Here is an 18,506-nt window from a genome sequence, read left to right on the forward strand (position 1 = left end):
AAAATTGACATGGTTCCTGTCTGCTTAAGTGGGCACTCTCTCTCGCGTGACCATCTTTGAGCATGCGTTCCCGTGCGAGATCACAGCTCATGCGAAAGACAGGAACCTTGACCCTTTTTATGGGGAAAAAAAACATGCATTTAAATTTATCCACCATCTTTGATAAACAGGGCATTCGGAAAGTATTCAGAACCCTGGACTTATTCCACTTTGTTACGTCACAGCCTTATTCTAAAATTGATTATTTAAAAAAAATCCCTCATCGATCAACACACAATACCCCATAATGACAACCCCAACCCACCCAGTTGACCATTTTAAAATGCTGGAAGTCCTCAATGCCAATGTCCATGCTAAAACGGGTTATGTCCACCTAGATATCTCTATCTTGATGGAATAAGCTTGTACACATCAGATCATATAAAGATGGTGTGGTGATTCGTTTTCTTTCAGCATTAGTTTGGATGGATAATTTTTTATACTACACAACTATGACTTTAATGATACACAGGCTTTAAAATGACTACGTCTTTATTAAATCATCTTTTAAAACTCAACGTGTTATTTTAGTCATTGATAGTGAATGTGTTTGGAGATCTGCATTGAACTTAATTGATCAGCCAATGAAAAATTGTTTGTACATGAATTTGTGCTGGTCAAATGCTCCTTCACTTTTGTATGATTAACTACAAAAATGTTTTAAGAGAAATCATTTGTCTGAAGCAGAAAAACACAGGAAATTCAAATGAGCATCACAAAGCTACATTTGACCTATGTACTAGCAAGGTTTTTCAGCTTATGCAGCTTTCACACCTGCTAGAGCAGTGTTTCCCAAACTCGGTCCTGGGGCCCCGCTTGGGTGCACGTGTAGTTTTTTGCCATAGCAATACACAGCTGAATCAAATAATCAAAGCTTGATGATGAGATGATTATTTAAATCAGCTGTGTAGTGCTGGGGCAAAAACCAAAATGTGCACCCAGTTGGGGCCCCAGGACCGAGTTTGGGAAACCATGTGTTAGAGTATTGTAGCTTAATTGATCTACTGTACTCAATGCAGTTTCCCTCGACCTCTAGGGGGCCTCCCACCCCAAAATAAAAATGGTTTATCTGGAATGCAAGTCATGTGCCCAGGGGCCCTGACCTCCAGGGGGCCCCCATTGATTGTGTAAGTCACTCTCACTCAAATATCAGATGAACATATGTAATGGCAAAATGTGTAGAATTGCAAGATCGCAAGCCAGCTGGACTTCGTGTCAATTGCTTCATGTTGACATGAGGGGACGTGTGCGCACAGTGTACTTCTATAGAAGTATTTGAAAATAGGTTACAATTATTTCCTTGAAATAGCCTATGATTTTAAAATACTTAATTCCAAAAATATTAGTTCAAATAACCCTATAACCAAACAGACCTGGTTCAAATACATGGGATTGAGGTGCCTTTGAATGGGGAATAGCAGTAGATGCCAGGTGCACCGGTTTGTGTCATCAACAGCAACGCTGCTGGGTTTTTCACGCGCAACAGTTTCCCCATGTGTGTCAAGAATAGTCCACAACCCAAAGGACATCCAGCCAACTCGACAACTGTGGGAAGCATTGAAGTGAACGAGCCAACAACCCTGTGGAACGCTTTCAACACATTGTAGAGTCCATGCCCTGACCAATCGAAGCTGTTCTGAGGGCAAAATATATCTTGTACACTGTGTAGGTTCACACACAATCCCTCTTATGTCAACAGCTGGCTTGCGATCTTGTTTCTTCTGTACTCAAACCTTCAAATGTAGGCAAACATTTAAAAAAATCCTACAAATGATTCACTCCCTCTCGCATACCTATGCACATTCACCCATTTTGAAGTAAAATAAAGTTAGCCAGGTTTTCGTGCGCAAACCTTTATTTCAATGGCATCACAAAGATATCAGCATTTGCATTGGCTCTGATAAATATAACACTTATATTTGTGTGAGAAAAACAAACTGCAGTGATGAATCTGAGGGATAAAAACATGCATTCAGTGTGTGGACCACTCGACTGTTATCAATACTGTTTAAGATAAATCAGTCATTCATGATTACAGAGACAAGAGTGATGATATGGGAGTTACTTCCGGATCCTATCAATTTAATGCCATAATTAGATGGAATACTTCTCTTCCAGGAACACAAACAGAGCTTCTGAAAAAAACAGTTTAGCTAATACCTTTAATGTATACATTTTTGTTAGTACTGACATGCCAATATAATCTCTGTGTGACTGTGGCTAATAGCTATTGCATTAACACAACCCCCTGGCCTTTTAGGTTCACTGACTGTAAAAAGGGCAGAGAGGACATAGTCCTGCTTCAACGCTTAGATCAAGTAGAGGTCAATCAAGATCATCTCAGCCTGTTCATAGAAAACAACTAGGACTAAGATAATAACTGTCCAAGTTCCTTGATAGGATGAAGTCTCTATCCTTTGACTTACTTATATAGCCTAACACACGAAACCATGCACTTAACATGGAGATATTGTACATTGCACAGTTTGGGGGTTAGTGTTAACCCTCACAGTGTAGTCAAATAGGCACAAACAATACTACTGCAATACAACCATACTCCTTATAGCTTTACATCCTTACCAATTTGACATCTTTACTAACTCCTATGCGTTCTACACACAGATCATCATTTTAGAAGGAGTCAGTAGGGCACAGGGGTTGCCTATTGGAGCCTACTGGGGTACAGGAGACCAGATCTCGATAAGGGTCATCATAGTCGGGTGGCTGAATCTAGAGACCAACAGAGAAGTGTCCACCAGCTGCCAGTCTATCCACCCTACAAGGTCTTCCCCCTCTGATGGGCCATCTTCATTCCCCCCCAGAGGAGCAGTAAAGCCCCCCTTCTCCTCCACGTTGAAGAGCATTCCTCCCTGGAACAGAGATTGAGCAGGATGCACAGGTGTCACATTTATTATGCTCCCCGTCAGTGTTATTCTTTCCTGTTATTTCTATCATGCGGGACACAGGGTAAACGGAGTTCCCAACACCTTAACCACCATTAATATAGCGTCATAATTTAAAATAAATACCGGTGGAAAGATTTGTAATAGTATGAACCAACATCGTACCATAACGCTAACTAGAAACTGTTTTTAGATTCTCAAAAATATGAATATATAGCCCATCAATGTTTCAGCACCATCTGTCATATACAACTTAATCTTTCATTCGTGTATCTTTGCAATTTTACAACCTACAATTCAATAACTAAAGAGCATAAGAGGCTGACGTTTTCATCTGTGTGCGCTTTACTTACCATTGTCAGCGATGGGTACCGCGGATGTAGGAGCGGCTCACCGGCTGGGTCCAAAATCCGGACACACATCATAACATGTAAATTATGTAGGATAGGAAAACAAGTCCCATGATAGCAAAAAACATCAACACTAAAATGTCCAACATGATGAGAATGCCAGAAATGGAGGATGCAGATGTATCGCCAGAACACACGACGAAGAAATTGGAAGCCCCCTTAAAACCGGCGCAGATCGGGGGAGATCGGAAATAGCCGGAGCAGAATAATCTCTTCTCTGCACGAAACCCCTCCCCGCCCTATACTTTCTATAATATTGTACGCGTGAAAGCATACGGGTAGACATTAAAACCAGGTTAGGGAGTAGCGTAAAACATGTGACATTTATTTTTGCTGAGGACCCGGTCCCATATACATGTAATACATGCAATCTGCGTTTAGTGTTCAGCAAAGTCGTAGTCATATAGTCAAGGAATCACACCGAATGAGGAAGAATTTACACCGAATGAGGAAGAATTTACACCGAATGAGGAAGAATTTACACTGAAGGAAGCAAATATTACTGGACGCTACTGAGTAAAAATGACATTTTATTTAATCTGTAGAATATTTAAGTACAATTCGAAGTGCTGAAACAGGGCAACATGAGATGCTTTTATCAGTTCCTTAAAATTCAACTGGAGATTCTTTTAAGAATGTCAATATATGCATGTAAAAAAAAAAAATCTGAATAACAAAAATGCTATCAAAACAAAATCATTTTTTGATGGAATGCACAACATCGGTCTGAATGCTAGGTCAGTGTTTGTGGTTGGTTGATTTATATCTGCACTTCCTATACCAGTATCATACAAAAGCAAGGAATGGTTGATTCATCAGAAGCATAGGACATAAGAGTCTTTAATTGGGGTAGAAGGTTGGAGGACTCTTGGCCATAGGACTGATATGACCACATACATTGGGGGAGGAGAACAAGGTGATGATATGAGATATGATACTGCAGAGTTGTAGGAGTGATACCAAAGCAGAAGAGAATATTGGTCTCCTGGCAGATTCCTAGTCTTTCCTTACACCCAGGTTGGGGGTAGTAGTACGCTTTCCTAGTAGCATCCCTTTCCTAGCCCCATCCAGCTCAATACAGACAATAACATGGTACAATAATAATGTCTACACCTTGCCGCTGTGGTCTATCATCACTCAAGTCACACAAAAACACAATTGGCTTGTCTTTAGCCACTTTGGATTGGCTTCCCTCCAACTACCACCATCATTCACCTCGCTCCGAAATCACCCTAGCAACTAAAACAAAATCACTGCAAAGGAAAAACAGCTGTGGCAGCCAACGTAGGCTTGGTTTATTCCCCATCTATAAAACACACCAAAGCCTCCCAAGTAGCCACGGCTATTTTATTTTGAGAGGCATTGACTGCAGATACTGTACAAGGCCAACCAAATTCATAAAAACTCCAACACCCCATTCACGTCAAGCCAAACCACCTCTTCCTCCTCGCCCTTTCTTCAGTTACTGCAGCAAAGCAAGAGAGACTTCAAATGGCTCTGCCCCAAAACTGCCCTTCATACAGTGTACGAGTTTTAAAATGTCCAGTTGTCAAGTAGAGATCATAGATGCTAAATGCCAGCCTAGACTTACTTTAAAAAAAAAAAATTTATCAGGATGGCAATCTGATTATCTAGTCGGGTTGAGGTGTGCGTTGTGTTCATTCTAATTCATTTAAGCATCATTGTTATAACTCATCACATTACAAAGTTGAAGCCAAAATGATATGAACGGTCAACACCTAACTTACTGTCCAACACGTCCCACCACACTGGTACTAAAAAGGGTACCGTTTACCCTTTATACTGCCCCTTCACCTCATTAGATCAAAATCATTCCACACTACAGCTTTAGTCTGCAGGCAAAAGCCCCTTCCTTCCCCAGCACCATGACCTACAACCCAAAACTGTACAACACCACTATCAAATCAGGCTACACGGCGGGAGTACGGCTTTGTTTTTATAAAGCGGAACAAGACTTTTAATCCCATTCCCCCCCCCCTCACCTGTGACAGTCACAGCGCATCAGAGAAGGGGAAGAAACAGTAGGGTGGGAAAGATAAGGGAAGAAGTAAGTGGTCGAGGAGGAGTTCACCGCGTCCCTCTCCCAGCCTCACACGGTCCCTCAGGACACGGAATGTACAACGATCCGGCGGCACTGGAAGAACCTGCCCCTGACAGGACATCCAGACAGATCTCGTAGCTACGACTATGAAAGTTACGCCATTGTCGCGTAAACATTTCTCAGTTTTCTGTGCAACTACATAGGTAGGGAATGTCCTCTGGAAATGTGTGCCTATAGAATGTCAGAGATTATCTATAAATGCGGGCGAGAGAGCGGGGGCCTAATGTTACTGAGCGCCATGACGACTGCTCATTAATGAGCATGTGAATATTCATGAGCCAGTGGCACTCCAGAACATTGCTCTCCAATGTTGGCACAACAAAACAGGCAAATTGGGTTGAGGAATTATCAGGCAAATACATAACCCATGATGGTTGATTTACCCCATGGATCTAAATCGGTGGGATTGCTAACCCAGCATACGCACACGTCTAGACAAAATTTGCGTGCCTTATTGGTTCATAAATCGAGTTGCCGTTTTATTTCCGAAATGTATTTGATACATTGCCATTTTTAAAATAAGCCTCTTAGAATACCAAACAAAAGCAAAGGGGGAAAAAAACAGCATGATAGGAAATTGAAACACTAACATTTACCACAGCCTGGATTTCTGACCCGGTTCAACACTTCTCATAACAAAGGACTGGAATGTTTAACAACAAAACAAGTGAAAAAAATAAACATTTGAAAAAAAGAAAAGATTGACAATACAGAATTGTTTTGGGAATTGTGTTTGGCCTTCGCGCTTACGATTGATAAACTCGGATGTTGGTTCTCTTGGAATAGGGGCAGGACCTGGCCTGATCCTACCCCCTCTCTCCGCCCCAGACCCCCTCCAACCATCACGTCACTCATCTTCCTGTAAGACTGTCGGAAGGCATGAGGCTGCGAGCGGGAGACAGCAAGAATGAGGAATAGCTTCACACCCACTGACTAAGGTGATGACATGATTGTAAGAAGATTGTAACCACATCCCCTAACTAACTCGTCCCTGATCCCTCCTGTACTTCAAATGCCTGAACTTGAGGTACAAGGCAATGCAGGAGGCGCTCTTCAGTTTAGATAGGATTCCAGTTGAGTTTCAGAACAATACCCACAATGCAGTGCAGGACAGGGTAAGACAGGTGAGGTAACAGATAAGTACTATTGATAAATGCGTACGTGTAGTTATAGAAATATATAAGACCTCTCTGGTAAGACTGATACTGTAGACTGCTCACTGACTGGCTGATGCAACAACAATGGGGTATTGATGGATAATGGAATGTACACAAGTCAAATATTCAAGCTGAGTAACTGCCCAGATATAGTAAGATTCTACACTAAGCTTCCAGTCAGACCAATTTCAACCAGTTTGAAAAACGGAAAAAAGAAGAAAAAACAACTTCTGAAGATGCCACACCCACATTCCAAACTCATTTTCTCATGACCACATTGGCCTCAGTTCTCTGCTGTCATGGCAACTTGATTGACAAATGGGGAGGTTCATATCGTTTTGCATCATAGTTTGCTGGAAAATGAAGTGCTGTAGCTAGGATAGTTGTGATACACTATGACCCCTGACGTATATATAGCCTGTAAGATGGAGGCATGTTACTTCTGTAAGACTTAAATTCCATTTGTGACTGCTTTTTTTTAGTGGACCGAAGAATTGGGACAGAGACAGGCAGACAAACAGACAGACAGGAGACGGCAGCACAGAGAGTCTGTCGTTGGAGGAGAGCAGACCGGGGGGGGGGGGGGGGGGGTCTTACAGGACAGATCAGAGAACGAGTGAAAGAAATAGAAAGCGGCATTAAGATGAGATGGCACTGGGCTTTTCATTTGCTTCTCTCCCTCCCACACTTCTCCTTCTCAGATCAGATGGCCTCTACATAGTTAGCAGGCAGCATGCCCTGCTGGCCAGTGCGCTCGACACGGCCGTACATCCAGCCCTCGTCGATCACCTGCGCGTCCACGATCACATCTCCCTCCTGGAAGCCCACCTCGTCCTCGTCGGCTGCAGCATAGTCATACACCGCCTGGTATCGCTTCTACACACAGGAAGAGAAGGGGGAGATATATATATATATATATAGAACGAGTGAAAGAGAGAAGAGAAAAAGAGAAAGAGGAGAAAAAGAGAGAAAGAGAAAGAGAGAGAGAAAAAAGAGAGAGAAAAAGAGGGAGAGAGATGGAGGGTGAGGGGATGTAAAGGAATAGGAGGGAGGGAAGGGAGAAGGTACGGAAAAAGGGAGAGAAAGAGAACATGAAGTTCCTATAACACCACCTTCAACAGAGACAGTCAGTCTCTGCTACAAGACAAAGCTACTGGGGGGGGGGGGGGGGGGGGGGGTCATGTGGATACTGCCAAACACAGTGGAGGTCCCCATGCAGAGAGAACAGTGCTTACGTCCCAAACGGCACCCCTTTCCCTAAATAGTGCATTACTTTTGACCGGGCCACAATGGGCCCTGGTAAAAAAAAGCAGTGCTTTAAATAGGGAATAGGGTGCCATTTGGGATAGATCCTAACACAAGAGAGAGGAGGGTTCTGTCTCACCCCGGAGCTGGGAGGGGGGGCGGCGGCCACCTGACGGACTGGTCCAGGAGCCGCTGCTGACTCATAGCTGTAGTTCTTAGACGCAGCAGGGGGCTGGTGGGGCTGCTGGAACACTGGTGAGAGAGGGGGAAAAGGAGAGGGGGAGGAGAGAGCCAGAGATAGCGAGAGAGAGTTGGGGAGAGAGAATTGTGAGAGGGAGAGTGAGTGATTGAATCAGAGTGAAGGATTGACATTTCTGGCTATTCAGTCTGACAAATGGGATCCCCCATTCCCCGGGACTCTGAAACAATCCCCCCTATCCCTCCATCTAACTGGCACCTCATTGGTCAGCCCCGGGGCTCTGATACAGAGAATTCCACAGCACAGCAAGTCAAAACTTGCAGCCATCATTTAGCGCCTTTCAGTCAATTATTATAACAATGACTCTCTGTGATATTGAGAGGTGATAACATGTACACAGTGAATGCACAGGTTAACCACTAGCTCACAATCATTGTATTCACGTGTGCTAAAAAACAGGAACTGTCCACAGAGCAGAAAAATCAAAAATGTTATGCCCAGGGATAAATGTAACCATGTGTCTACTCTCACTGATGTTAAAGCTACAAAATGTAATCAAATTTTGGTCTTGAAAAATATATTTTAGATGGTACAATAATTCTCTACACTTTACTTGCTTGTGAAATTAGGCAGACCATTGGAATTTTAGCAACCAGGAAATGTCATCGTGCATCTTTAATAAATGTATTTTCATAGTGTGTGTGTGTGTGTGTGTGTGTGTGTGTGTGTGTGTGTGTGTGTGTGTGTGTGTGTGTGTGTGTGTGTGTGTGTGTGTGTGAGAGAGAGACAGAAACAGCATGTGTACCTGGATTGGGGCTGTTGGGCTGGGGAGATGGGATTTCTCCTCCCATCCTGTTCTTCTCAAACTCCTCATGGTACTTAATCTGTGTACACACACACACACACATTATATTTACATTGTGACATTTGTCATTTAGCTCTAATACATAGTGGCTAGATATAACACCCAGACGTCATGTATGCTGCTGCTTAGTTTGATAAGAAAATTCAGATTGCATCCTGTTGACTGTACCAGTCCAGCAGATAACTATTTAGAGCAGGGAAATAAAGAGCAGTTCCTGTTGTGTCCAGCAGGTGTCTCTAGATCCCTCTCCACGCAGTAGGGCTGCGTGTGTAATAGGTGCGGCGCTACAGTGCTAAGCTACGTGCTTCTTCATTTCTACAATAGGCCTGCTGACACAGGAAATGACATCGCAGCCGGAAGTTGGGTGACCTCAGCGCTGCCTAGCAACCCTTGCTGACACATCACCAGGAACAGGTGAAATGAGAAAAAGTGGAGAGAGAGCGAGAGAGAGACAGGCCTAAAGCGAGGGTAAGAAATTGAAAAGATTAATAGAGACCCAAAGGAGGAAGACAGAAAAGAATGGTGCAAAATATATCATGTCTAACAAAAATACTGGGTGCAAATGACCTTTTAGTCACATGAGCCAACATTACAGTGAAATGCTTACTTACAAGCTCCTAACCAACAATGCAGTTTAAAAAATACAAATAAGAAATAAAAAGTAACAAATAGTTAAAGAGCAGCAGTAAAATAACAATAACGATATTATATACAGGGGGTATCGGTACAGAGTCAATGTGTGGGGGCACCAGTTAGTCGAGGTAATATGTACATGTAGGTAGAGTTATTAAAGTGACTATGAATAGCAGAGTAGCACAGGAGTGAGGGGGGGTACCGCTTGCCGTGCGGTAGCAGAGAGAACAGTCTAGTGTGGTTGGAGTCTTTGACCATTTTTAGGGCTTTCCTCTGACACCACCTTGTATAGAGGTCCTGGATGGCAGTACATGCTTTCCTTATTTATTCAGGTAAATCAAAGCTGCATCACAACCAGCAGCACCAGCCCTAATATAACAACCCAGCCAACATCACAGAGAGAGACAGCATTCATCTCCAAATGACCAATAAACCTGGAGAGAGACAGATCCTTTTCTGCAGTATAACAGCCCTACTATTCCCAGCCTGACTGAATGATAAGACTGACACAGCCTAGATTCTGCCCCCTCTCTCCCTCCCTGGGTGGGTGAAAGAGGCCAGTGTGTTAAGCGGAGGAGAAGACCGTGTTAAGCATGAGTGAGGATATTGCGTTCAGTGACTGTGAGAAGACAGTTTTTTTTAATGTGAGAGAGCGAGCAACATGCTCAATATGTTACATGAGAGTCTGACATTACTTCTGTTTGTTTTGAAGGCGAAGGTTGCACACAGATGGTGTGTGTGTGTGTGTGTGTGTGTGTGAGAGAACAGGAAAAGCTCAGCCCATGCCAGTCTCACTCCCGGACACAAAATTGCCCCCCCCCCCTTCCTCTAAACCTTCACTACATGAATCAGTAGAAAGTTAAAGGAGGTAGGAAGGGAGAGAGGGCTGGAGAATTTAGTGAACGTTCTAAATGAATGTGAATTAAGAGTCATATGACAGAGCGATAAGGAGAGCGAGAGAGACGGGGACTAGTCCAGACAGACAGTTGTGAACGTGAAGGGGCTGGACATCTCACATTTCAAAGAGAGCTGGACATGTCGGTCTCTCTCTGGCCTACTGAGTGTGGGTCCATCCGAGGAGGAGGGAGAGAAAGTGGGGAAAGGAGGGAGAGAAAGAGATCAGCCGCACCCCTTGGCTTGGTCTGTCCTCACACACACTGTTCACAGCTGGGACACTGTAACAGACTTCTCATGACGTTTCTCTTCTCTGTATTTGCCTGGGGTTGTAGAAGTGTTGATGTGTGTGTGTGTGTGTGTGTGTGTGTGTGTGTGTGTGTGTGTGTGTGTGTGTGTGTGTGTGTTTCCAGTGTCTCAGACACACAGGATCTGTTCCTGTATGAAAGCAGTAATTAACCAACACCCTCCACACTCATTAAGTCATTAGAGAAGACCGAGCAGGGCAACTGTGCTACGATGTCAGGAGGCCCTAGGCAGCAGCCTTCTGCAACAGAGGACCACAGAGGGACAAAGTAACATAACCCTGTGCCCAGGCTTCACACAGTACTTCTGGACTAAGAGACAATCTGCACATCAGAGTGGTAAGGACGTGCATGAATACATACATAACACACATACATACTAAATGGTTTAAAGTATGTGGACACTCATTGAAATTCATGGATTCGGCTATTTCAGCCACAGCGGTTGCTGACAGGTGTATAAAATCGAGCACAAAGCCATGCAAACTCCATAGACAAACACTGGCAATATGATGGCCTTACTGAAGAGCTCAGTTACTTCCAATGTGCCACCGTCATAGGAAGCCACCTTTCCAACAAGTCCGTTTGTCAAATTTCTGCCCTACTTGACCAGCCCCGGTCAACTGTAAGTGCTGTTATTGCGAAGTGAAAACGTCTAGGAGCAACAACGTCTCAGCCGCGAAGTGGTAGACCACACAAGCTCACAGAACGGGGCTGCTGTGGGCTGAAGCTCTTTAAAAAATTCTGTTCTCGATTGAAACATTCACTACCGATTTCCAATCTGCCTCTGGAAGCAACGTCAGCACAAAAAAAAAATCATCAGGAGCGTCATGAAATGGGTTTCCATGGCCGAGCAGTTGCATATAAGCCTAAAGCTCACCACGTGCGTTGCCAAGCGTCAGCTGGAGTGGTGTAAACCTCGCTGCCATTGGACTCTGTAGCAGTGGACATGTGTTCTTCTGGAGTGATGAATCACACCTCACCATCTGGCAGTCTGAAGGACGAATCTGGGTTTGGCAGAAGCCAGGAGAACGCTACCTGCCCCATTGCATAGTGCCAGCTGTAAAGTTCAGTGGAAGAGGAATAATGGTCTGGGGCTGTTTTTCATGGTTCGGGCTAGGCCCCTTGGTTCCAGTATAGGGAAATCTTAACACTACAGCATACAATGACATTCTAGACGATTCTGTGCTTCCAACTTTGTGGTAACAGTTGGGGAAGGCCCTTTCCTGTTTCAGCATGACAATGCCCCCGTGCAGGTCCATATAGAAATGGTTTGTCGAGATCGGTGTGGAAGAACTTGACTGGCCTGCAGAGCCCTGACCTCAACCCCATCGAACATCTTTGGGATGAATTGGAACGCAGACTGCGAGACAGGCCTAATCCCCAAAATCAGTGCCCGACCTCACTAATGCTCGTGGCTAAATGGAAGCAAGTCCCCCAGCAATGTTCCAACATTTAGTGGAAAGCCTTCCCAGAAGAGTGGAGGCTGTTATAGCAACAAGGGGGGGACCAACTCCACATTAAGGCTCATGATTTTGGCATGAGATGTTCAATGAGCAGGTGTCCACATACTTTTGGCCACTTTTGGCCACTGGAGTGATAAAAGATCAGATGGTCATGTACAGGTAGAGATATTGGTGTGCAGAAGAGCAGAAAAGTAAATAAATAAAAACAGTATGGGGATGAGGTAGGTGAAAAGGGTGGGCTATTTACCAATAGACTATGTACAGCTGCAGCGATCGGTTAGCTGCTCAGATAGCTGATGTTTGAAGTTGGTGAGGGAGATAAAAGTCTCCAACTTCAGCGATTTTTGCAATTCGTTCCAGTCACAGGCAGCAGAGTACTGGAACGAAAGGCGGCCAAATGAGGTGTTGGCTTTAGGGATGATCAGTGAGATACACCTGCTGGAGCGCGTGCTACGGATGGGTGTTGCCATCGTGACCAGTGAGCTGAGATAAGGCGGAGCTTTACCTAGCATAGACTTGTAGATGACCTGGAGCCAGTGGGTCTGGCGTAATATATATGAGAGAGCGTGAGCGGTCAAAGGAGCCAGCACTGCAGGTAAGGGATAAAGACAGGCCTGAATCCCAAATGGCACCCTGATCCCTATAGTGCACTACTTTGACCAGGGTTCCATTTGAGACAACCTGAGGGAGAGAGATGGACTGGTTGTTGATCCCGTTCTGTGATAGGTACTGTGTGTGAGCGTTGACAGATAGACGTACGTTGCTGATATGGTCCTGTGTTTTCTTGATTCTCTGCATCTCTGGCGTGTCGGCCACAGCACTGAAACCTTTCCCTTTGTTCTTCTCAAACTCCTCCTTGTACTGCACCTGGAACACACAATCACACCCGGTCAGACCACACTGTATAGACATTGTAAATCCTAACACACACACACGTCAAGAGAGTCAAACGTTTCAAAAGAGTACAAAATAAGATCAAACCACATTTTATTTCGGTACATGCTTTGTAAACAAATCAAATGCATTTATAAAGCCATTTTTACATCAGCAACAACAGGTGTAGACTAACAGTGAAATGCTTACTTACGGGTGCAAACACAGAAAACAGAAAAGCAATAACAAGTAATAAATACACAATGAGTAACAACATGGCTATATACACAGGGTACCAGTACAGAGTTGATATGCAGGAGCACGAGGTAATTAAGATTAGTTTATATGTACATATAACTAGACATGAAATGTAAATAAACAGGCTATAGTTTTAATGATTTTAGCATGCGCGGGCCCGCCCACCCTCCCTCAAAAGTGGTGGTGACAGTCACTTCCTGTTGCCAGGGCAGGGAGACCATACACACAGGATGTGCTGACATAGCCTAATAAGGTCACACCAAGAGGTGTGTGTACAACAGAGGGCACCTCAGCCAACATGACAAGTAGGCCTAATGAACAGGAAAATCACTAGCCTATGTCAATCTACTATCCCCCATAGTTAAAACAGTTGACCTATTCTATTGATCAGTTTGTTGAGAAAGAAATGGCCTATTCCAAACAAATTCTGGGACAGTTGTGGGATGATAGATCCCAAATTCATACAAGCAGTAGGCCTAGGCTACATATAAAAATAAATAAATAATAAAATTGTTAAAAAGCAATGAGTCTGATGTAACCGATCAGAACGTTTAGCTTACAATGTTGATACTATTCATTCTTAACATTATACAATTGCAGAAATGCGCACAAGGCAGTAGGACACACGGAAATGTTCATTCCATAATGCAATTAGGGGACAACGCACCGCACATGTGAGCAGTTTGATGTGAAAGGTGAAAACATGTTAGACATTAAGAGGGGAGATCTAATATTCAACAACTAGCATGGGTTGCTAATACGACTAAAATTGTACCTTTGGATACTGGCCAATTAAAGAGTTTATTTTAAATTGCACGCTTTTGGCTAGGCTACTTTGAAACAAGGTAAGACATGCCTCATAATAAACTCAGCAAAAAAAGAAAACACCCCTTTTTCAGGACCCCGCCTTTCAAAGATAATTCGTAAAAATCCAAATAACTTCACAGATCTTCATTGTGAAGGGTTTAAACACTGTTTCCCATGCTTGTTCAATGAACCATAAACTATTATTGAACATGCACCTGTGGAACGGTCATTAAGACACTAACAGCTTACAGACTGTAGGCAATTAAGGTCACAGTTATGAAAACTAAGGACACTAAAGAGGCCTATCTACTGACTCTGAAAAACACTAAAAGAAAGATGCCCAGGGTCCCTGCTCATCTGCGTGAATGTGCCTTAGGCATGCTGCAAGGAGGCATGAGGACTGCAGATGTGGCCAGGGCAATAAATTGCAATGTCCATACTGTGATACGCCTAAGACAGCGCTACAGGGAGACAGGACGGACAGCTGATCGTCCTTGCAGTGGCAGACCACATGTAACACCTGCACAGGATCGGTACATCTGAACATCACACCAGCGGGACAGGTACAGGATGGCAACAACTGCCGGAGTTACACCAGGAACGCACAATCCCTCCATCAGTGCTCAGACTGTTCGCGATAGGCTGAGAAATGGTGGACTAACGCTGGACTGAGGGCTTGGACTGCAGGCCTGTTGTAAAGGCAGGTCCTCACCAGACATCACCTGCAACAACGTCACCTATGGGCACAAACCCACCGTCACTGGACCAGACAGGACTGGCAATAAGTGCTCTTCACTGACAAATCGCGGTTTTGTCCCACCAGGGGTGATGGTTTGGATTCGTGTTTATCATCGAAGGAATGAGCGTTACACCGAGTCCTGTACTCCGGAGCGGGATCGATTTAGAGGTCATGGTCTGGGGCGGTGTGTCACAACATCATCGGACTGAGCTTGTTGTCATTGCAGGCAATCTCAATGCTGTGCGTTACAGGGAAGACATCCTCCTCCCTCATGTGGTACCCTTCCTGCAGGCTCATCCTGACATGACCCACCAGCATGACAATGCCACCAGCCAAACTGCTCATTCTGTGTGTGATTTCCTGCAAGACAGGAATGTCAGTCTTCTGCCATGGCCAGCGAAGAGCCCGGATCTCAATCCCATTGAGCACGTCTGGGACCTGTTAGATAGGAGGGTGAGGGTTAGGGCCAGGAATGTCCAGGAACTTGCAGGTGCCTTGGTGGAAGGGTGGGGTAACATCTCACAGCAAGAACTGGCAAATCTGGTGCAGTCCATGAGGAGGAGATGCACTGCAGTACTTAATGCAGCTGGTGGCCACACCAGATACTGACTGTTACTTTTGATTTTGATCCCCCCTTTGTTCAGGGACACATTATTCCATTTCTGTTTGTCACGTCTGTGCAACTTGTTCAGTTTATGTCTCAGTTGTTGAATCTTATGTTCGTACAAATATTTACACATGCTAAGTTTGCTGAAAATAAACGCAGTTGACAGTGAGAGGACGTTTCTTTTTTTGCTGAGTGTATGTAGTAAAAAGTTCAGGTTTCAAACAATTAAGTATATTTTTTCAAAATGCATACTGCCTCCAGCTCATTGTAAAGTGGTGCGTGATAGTCTGATGAAGCCCAACTTCCGGTGCCTATTGTCACGTTCAAAACAACTGGGTACTCCGAGCTGGGAAATATCGGACTTCAGTGCGTTGACGTCAACTGGGAACAGTTGGGGGCGGGGACAAAAAAACAAAAAACAATTTGCTCCGACTGGGAAAACCAGTTTGGAACAGTAATCCAACTCAGAATTCCAAGTCTGGAACCGACTTACCGACCTGAAGTTCCCAGTTGTTTTTAAAGCACCATATGCATTTGCTGTTTGAGATGCTTCAGCATCTGGCATGTATGTGGCAATTTAAATTTGCCTAAATTTATAATTTACAGACCGATGACCATGACCAGTCAAAAGTATTTACATTGACTGGGATTTCTACCAAATAGTTTTAAAAAACCTTCTTTCACAATGAGATTTTTTCTTCTCCTGGAAAATTGGCTTGTGCCAATTTTATTTATCTGCTTTTTAAAATTTTTTAAATGAATAAAATGGCGGCCAAAAGCCGGCTATTACCAGTTAACGGAAACCCTGATGCATAGGCCTTTGTGTGTGCTTACCCCTCCCTTCCCAATGTGCCCTCAATATGAGAGGAAGTGGCCAGCCCATGTAGAATCAGATGGGTATCACTCTAATGACAATGAACACAGCAGCTCTCCCTCACACACAGCTAGCCTACTTTACCACCGAGGCAACACTTGTGTATTCATACACACACTACAGTAAACACACTAATTAAGTACCAACTTATTCACACACAGAAGTACATACTCAGCTTCCTTATGAAACATAACAGTCCCAGTAACATGTCAACAATGACGATCACTTCTCTCTGGTGCTAGACTGCACCAACAACGAATATCCGCCCGTCTGCCCACCCCTGGAAGAGCCTGCTGCAGTAATCCATTACCAAGCAGCACTCTGACCAGTCTCACACTTACAGAAATACAATCTATATATTATATTTCTACGACTACACTCATCTCTTACAGCCAGCCAGCGTTGTTCTAAGGATTGGGGCAGTCCCACTCCCTGTGTATTTGATGGGTTTATTGGTAGACAGGAAAGTGTAGAGAAGACAGGAAAGTATGTAGAGGTGCACTCTGGGCCAGAATGGAACCCATCCTGGCATGTTGGTCGGGGACTGCGGCTCTAAATGCTCCTTGAACACACAGGTCACCTGACTGCTGTTTGACTGACACCGCTGTCAGAGTGCTGACCTGTCCTCCCCCCACACACACACACACCTTGTGAGGGTAGGCAGGAGATGACTGGGCCATGATTCACAACGTGTGTGACGTGTGGGTCCCATTTGTGTTAAATGACTAAATATAGGCTACACACACACACACACACACACTCTCTCTCTCTTTTCAACATTTGATCTTTCTGGTTCCTCTCGTGTGTAAGTGGAAGAGAGAAAGTGTACATATGTTTTGAGTGTTAATTTGAATTTCTGGGCATGCAATGCATTTGGAAAGTATTCAGACTTTTTCCACATTTTGTTACAGCCTTCTAAAATGGATTAAATAAAACATTCCTCAATCTACACACAATGACAAAGCAAACAGGTTTGTAGAAATCTTTGCACATTTATTACAAATTAAAAACAGAAATAACTTATGTAAATAAGTATTCAGACCCTTTGCGACTCGAAATTGAGCTCAGGTGCATCCTGTTTCCATTGATCATCCTTGAGATGTTTCTACAACTTCATTGAGTCCACCTGTGGTAAATTCAATTGATTTGGAAAGGCACACACCTGTCTATATAAGGTCCCACAGTTCAGTGCATGTCAGAGCAAAAACCAAGCCATGAGGTTGAAGGAATTGTCCGTAGAGCTCCAAGACAGGATTGGGTCAAGGCACAGATCTGAGGAAGGGTACCAAAAAATGTCCGCCAAGACTCTTCCTCGAGCTGGCTGCCCGACCAAACTGAGCAATTGAAGAAGGGCCTTGGTCAGGGAGGTGACAAAGACCCAAATGGTCACTGACAGAGCTCTAGAGTTCCTCTGTGGAGATGGGAGAACCTTCCAAAAGGACAACCATCTCTGCAGCACTCCAAATCAGGCCTTTATGGTAGAGTGGCCAGACGGAGGCCACTCCTCAGTAAAAAAGGCACATGTCAGGTCGCTTGGAGTTTTTCCCAAAAGGCACCTCAAGGACTCTCAGACAACAAGAAAAGAGATTCTCTGGTCTGATGAAACCAAGCTTGATCTCCAGCCTGAATGCCAACTGGAGGAAACCTGGCACCATCCCTACAGTGAAACATGGTGGTGGCAGGATCATACTTTGGGGATGTTTTTCAGAAGCCGGGACTGGGAGACAAGTCAGAATCGAGGGAAAGATAAACAGAGCAAAGTACAGAGATCCTTGATGAAAACCTGCTCCAGAGCGCTCAGGACCTCAGACTGGGGCAAAGGTTCACCTTTCAACAGGGCAATGACCCTAAGCACACAGCAAAGAGAACACAGGAGTGGCTTCGAGACAGGTCTCTGAATGTCCTTGAGTGGCCCTGGCAGAGCCCGGACTAGAACCCAATCCAACATCTCTTGAGAGACCTGAAAATAGCTGTGCAGCAATGCTCCCCAAGCGGACCTGACAGAAGATTGAGAGTATCTGCAGAGAAGAATGTGATAAACTTCCCAAATGCAGGTGTGCCAAGCTTGTAGCGTCATACCCAAGATGACTAGAGACTAAATCGCTGCCAA

At 44.3% G+C, this 18,506-nt stretch overlaps 1 protein-coding gene across 1 annotated transcript in view; it reads right to left on the reverse strand.

Moving 5' to 3' along the window:
- Nucleotides 1–3,865: 3,865 nt before the first annotated feature.
- Nucleotides 3,866–18,506, reverse strand: part of LOC109893288 (LIM and SH3 domain protein 1-like) — a 45,138-nt gene continuing 30,497 nt past the window's right edge. The window contains exons 4-7 of the mRNA XM_020486446.2: nt 12,998–13,105; nt 8,881–8,959; nt 8,016–8,128; nt 3,866–7,507 (exon numbers count right to left, since the gene is read on the reverse strand). Of these exons, the coding sequence (XP_020342035.2) occupies nt 7,334–7,507; nt 8,016–8,128; nt 8,881–8,959; nt 12,998–13,105 (474 nt within the window). The 3' untranslated portion in view covers nt 3,866–7,333. The remainder of the gene's footprint in view (nt 7,508–8,015; nt 8,129–8,880; nt 8,960–12,997; nt 13,106–18,506) is intronic.

The sequence above is a fragment of the Oncorhynchus kisutch genome, linkage group LG6 (assembly GCF_002021735.2).
Source record: "Oncorhynchus kisutch isolate 150728-3 linkage group LG6, Okis_V2, whole genome shotgun sequence".
NCBI classification, from domain to species: Eukaryota; Metazoa; Chordata; class Actinopteri; order Salmoniformes; family Salmonidae; genus Oncorhynchus; species Oncorhynchus kisutch.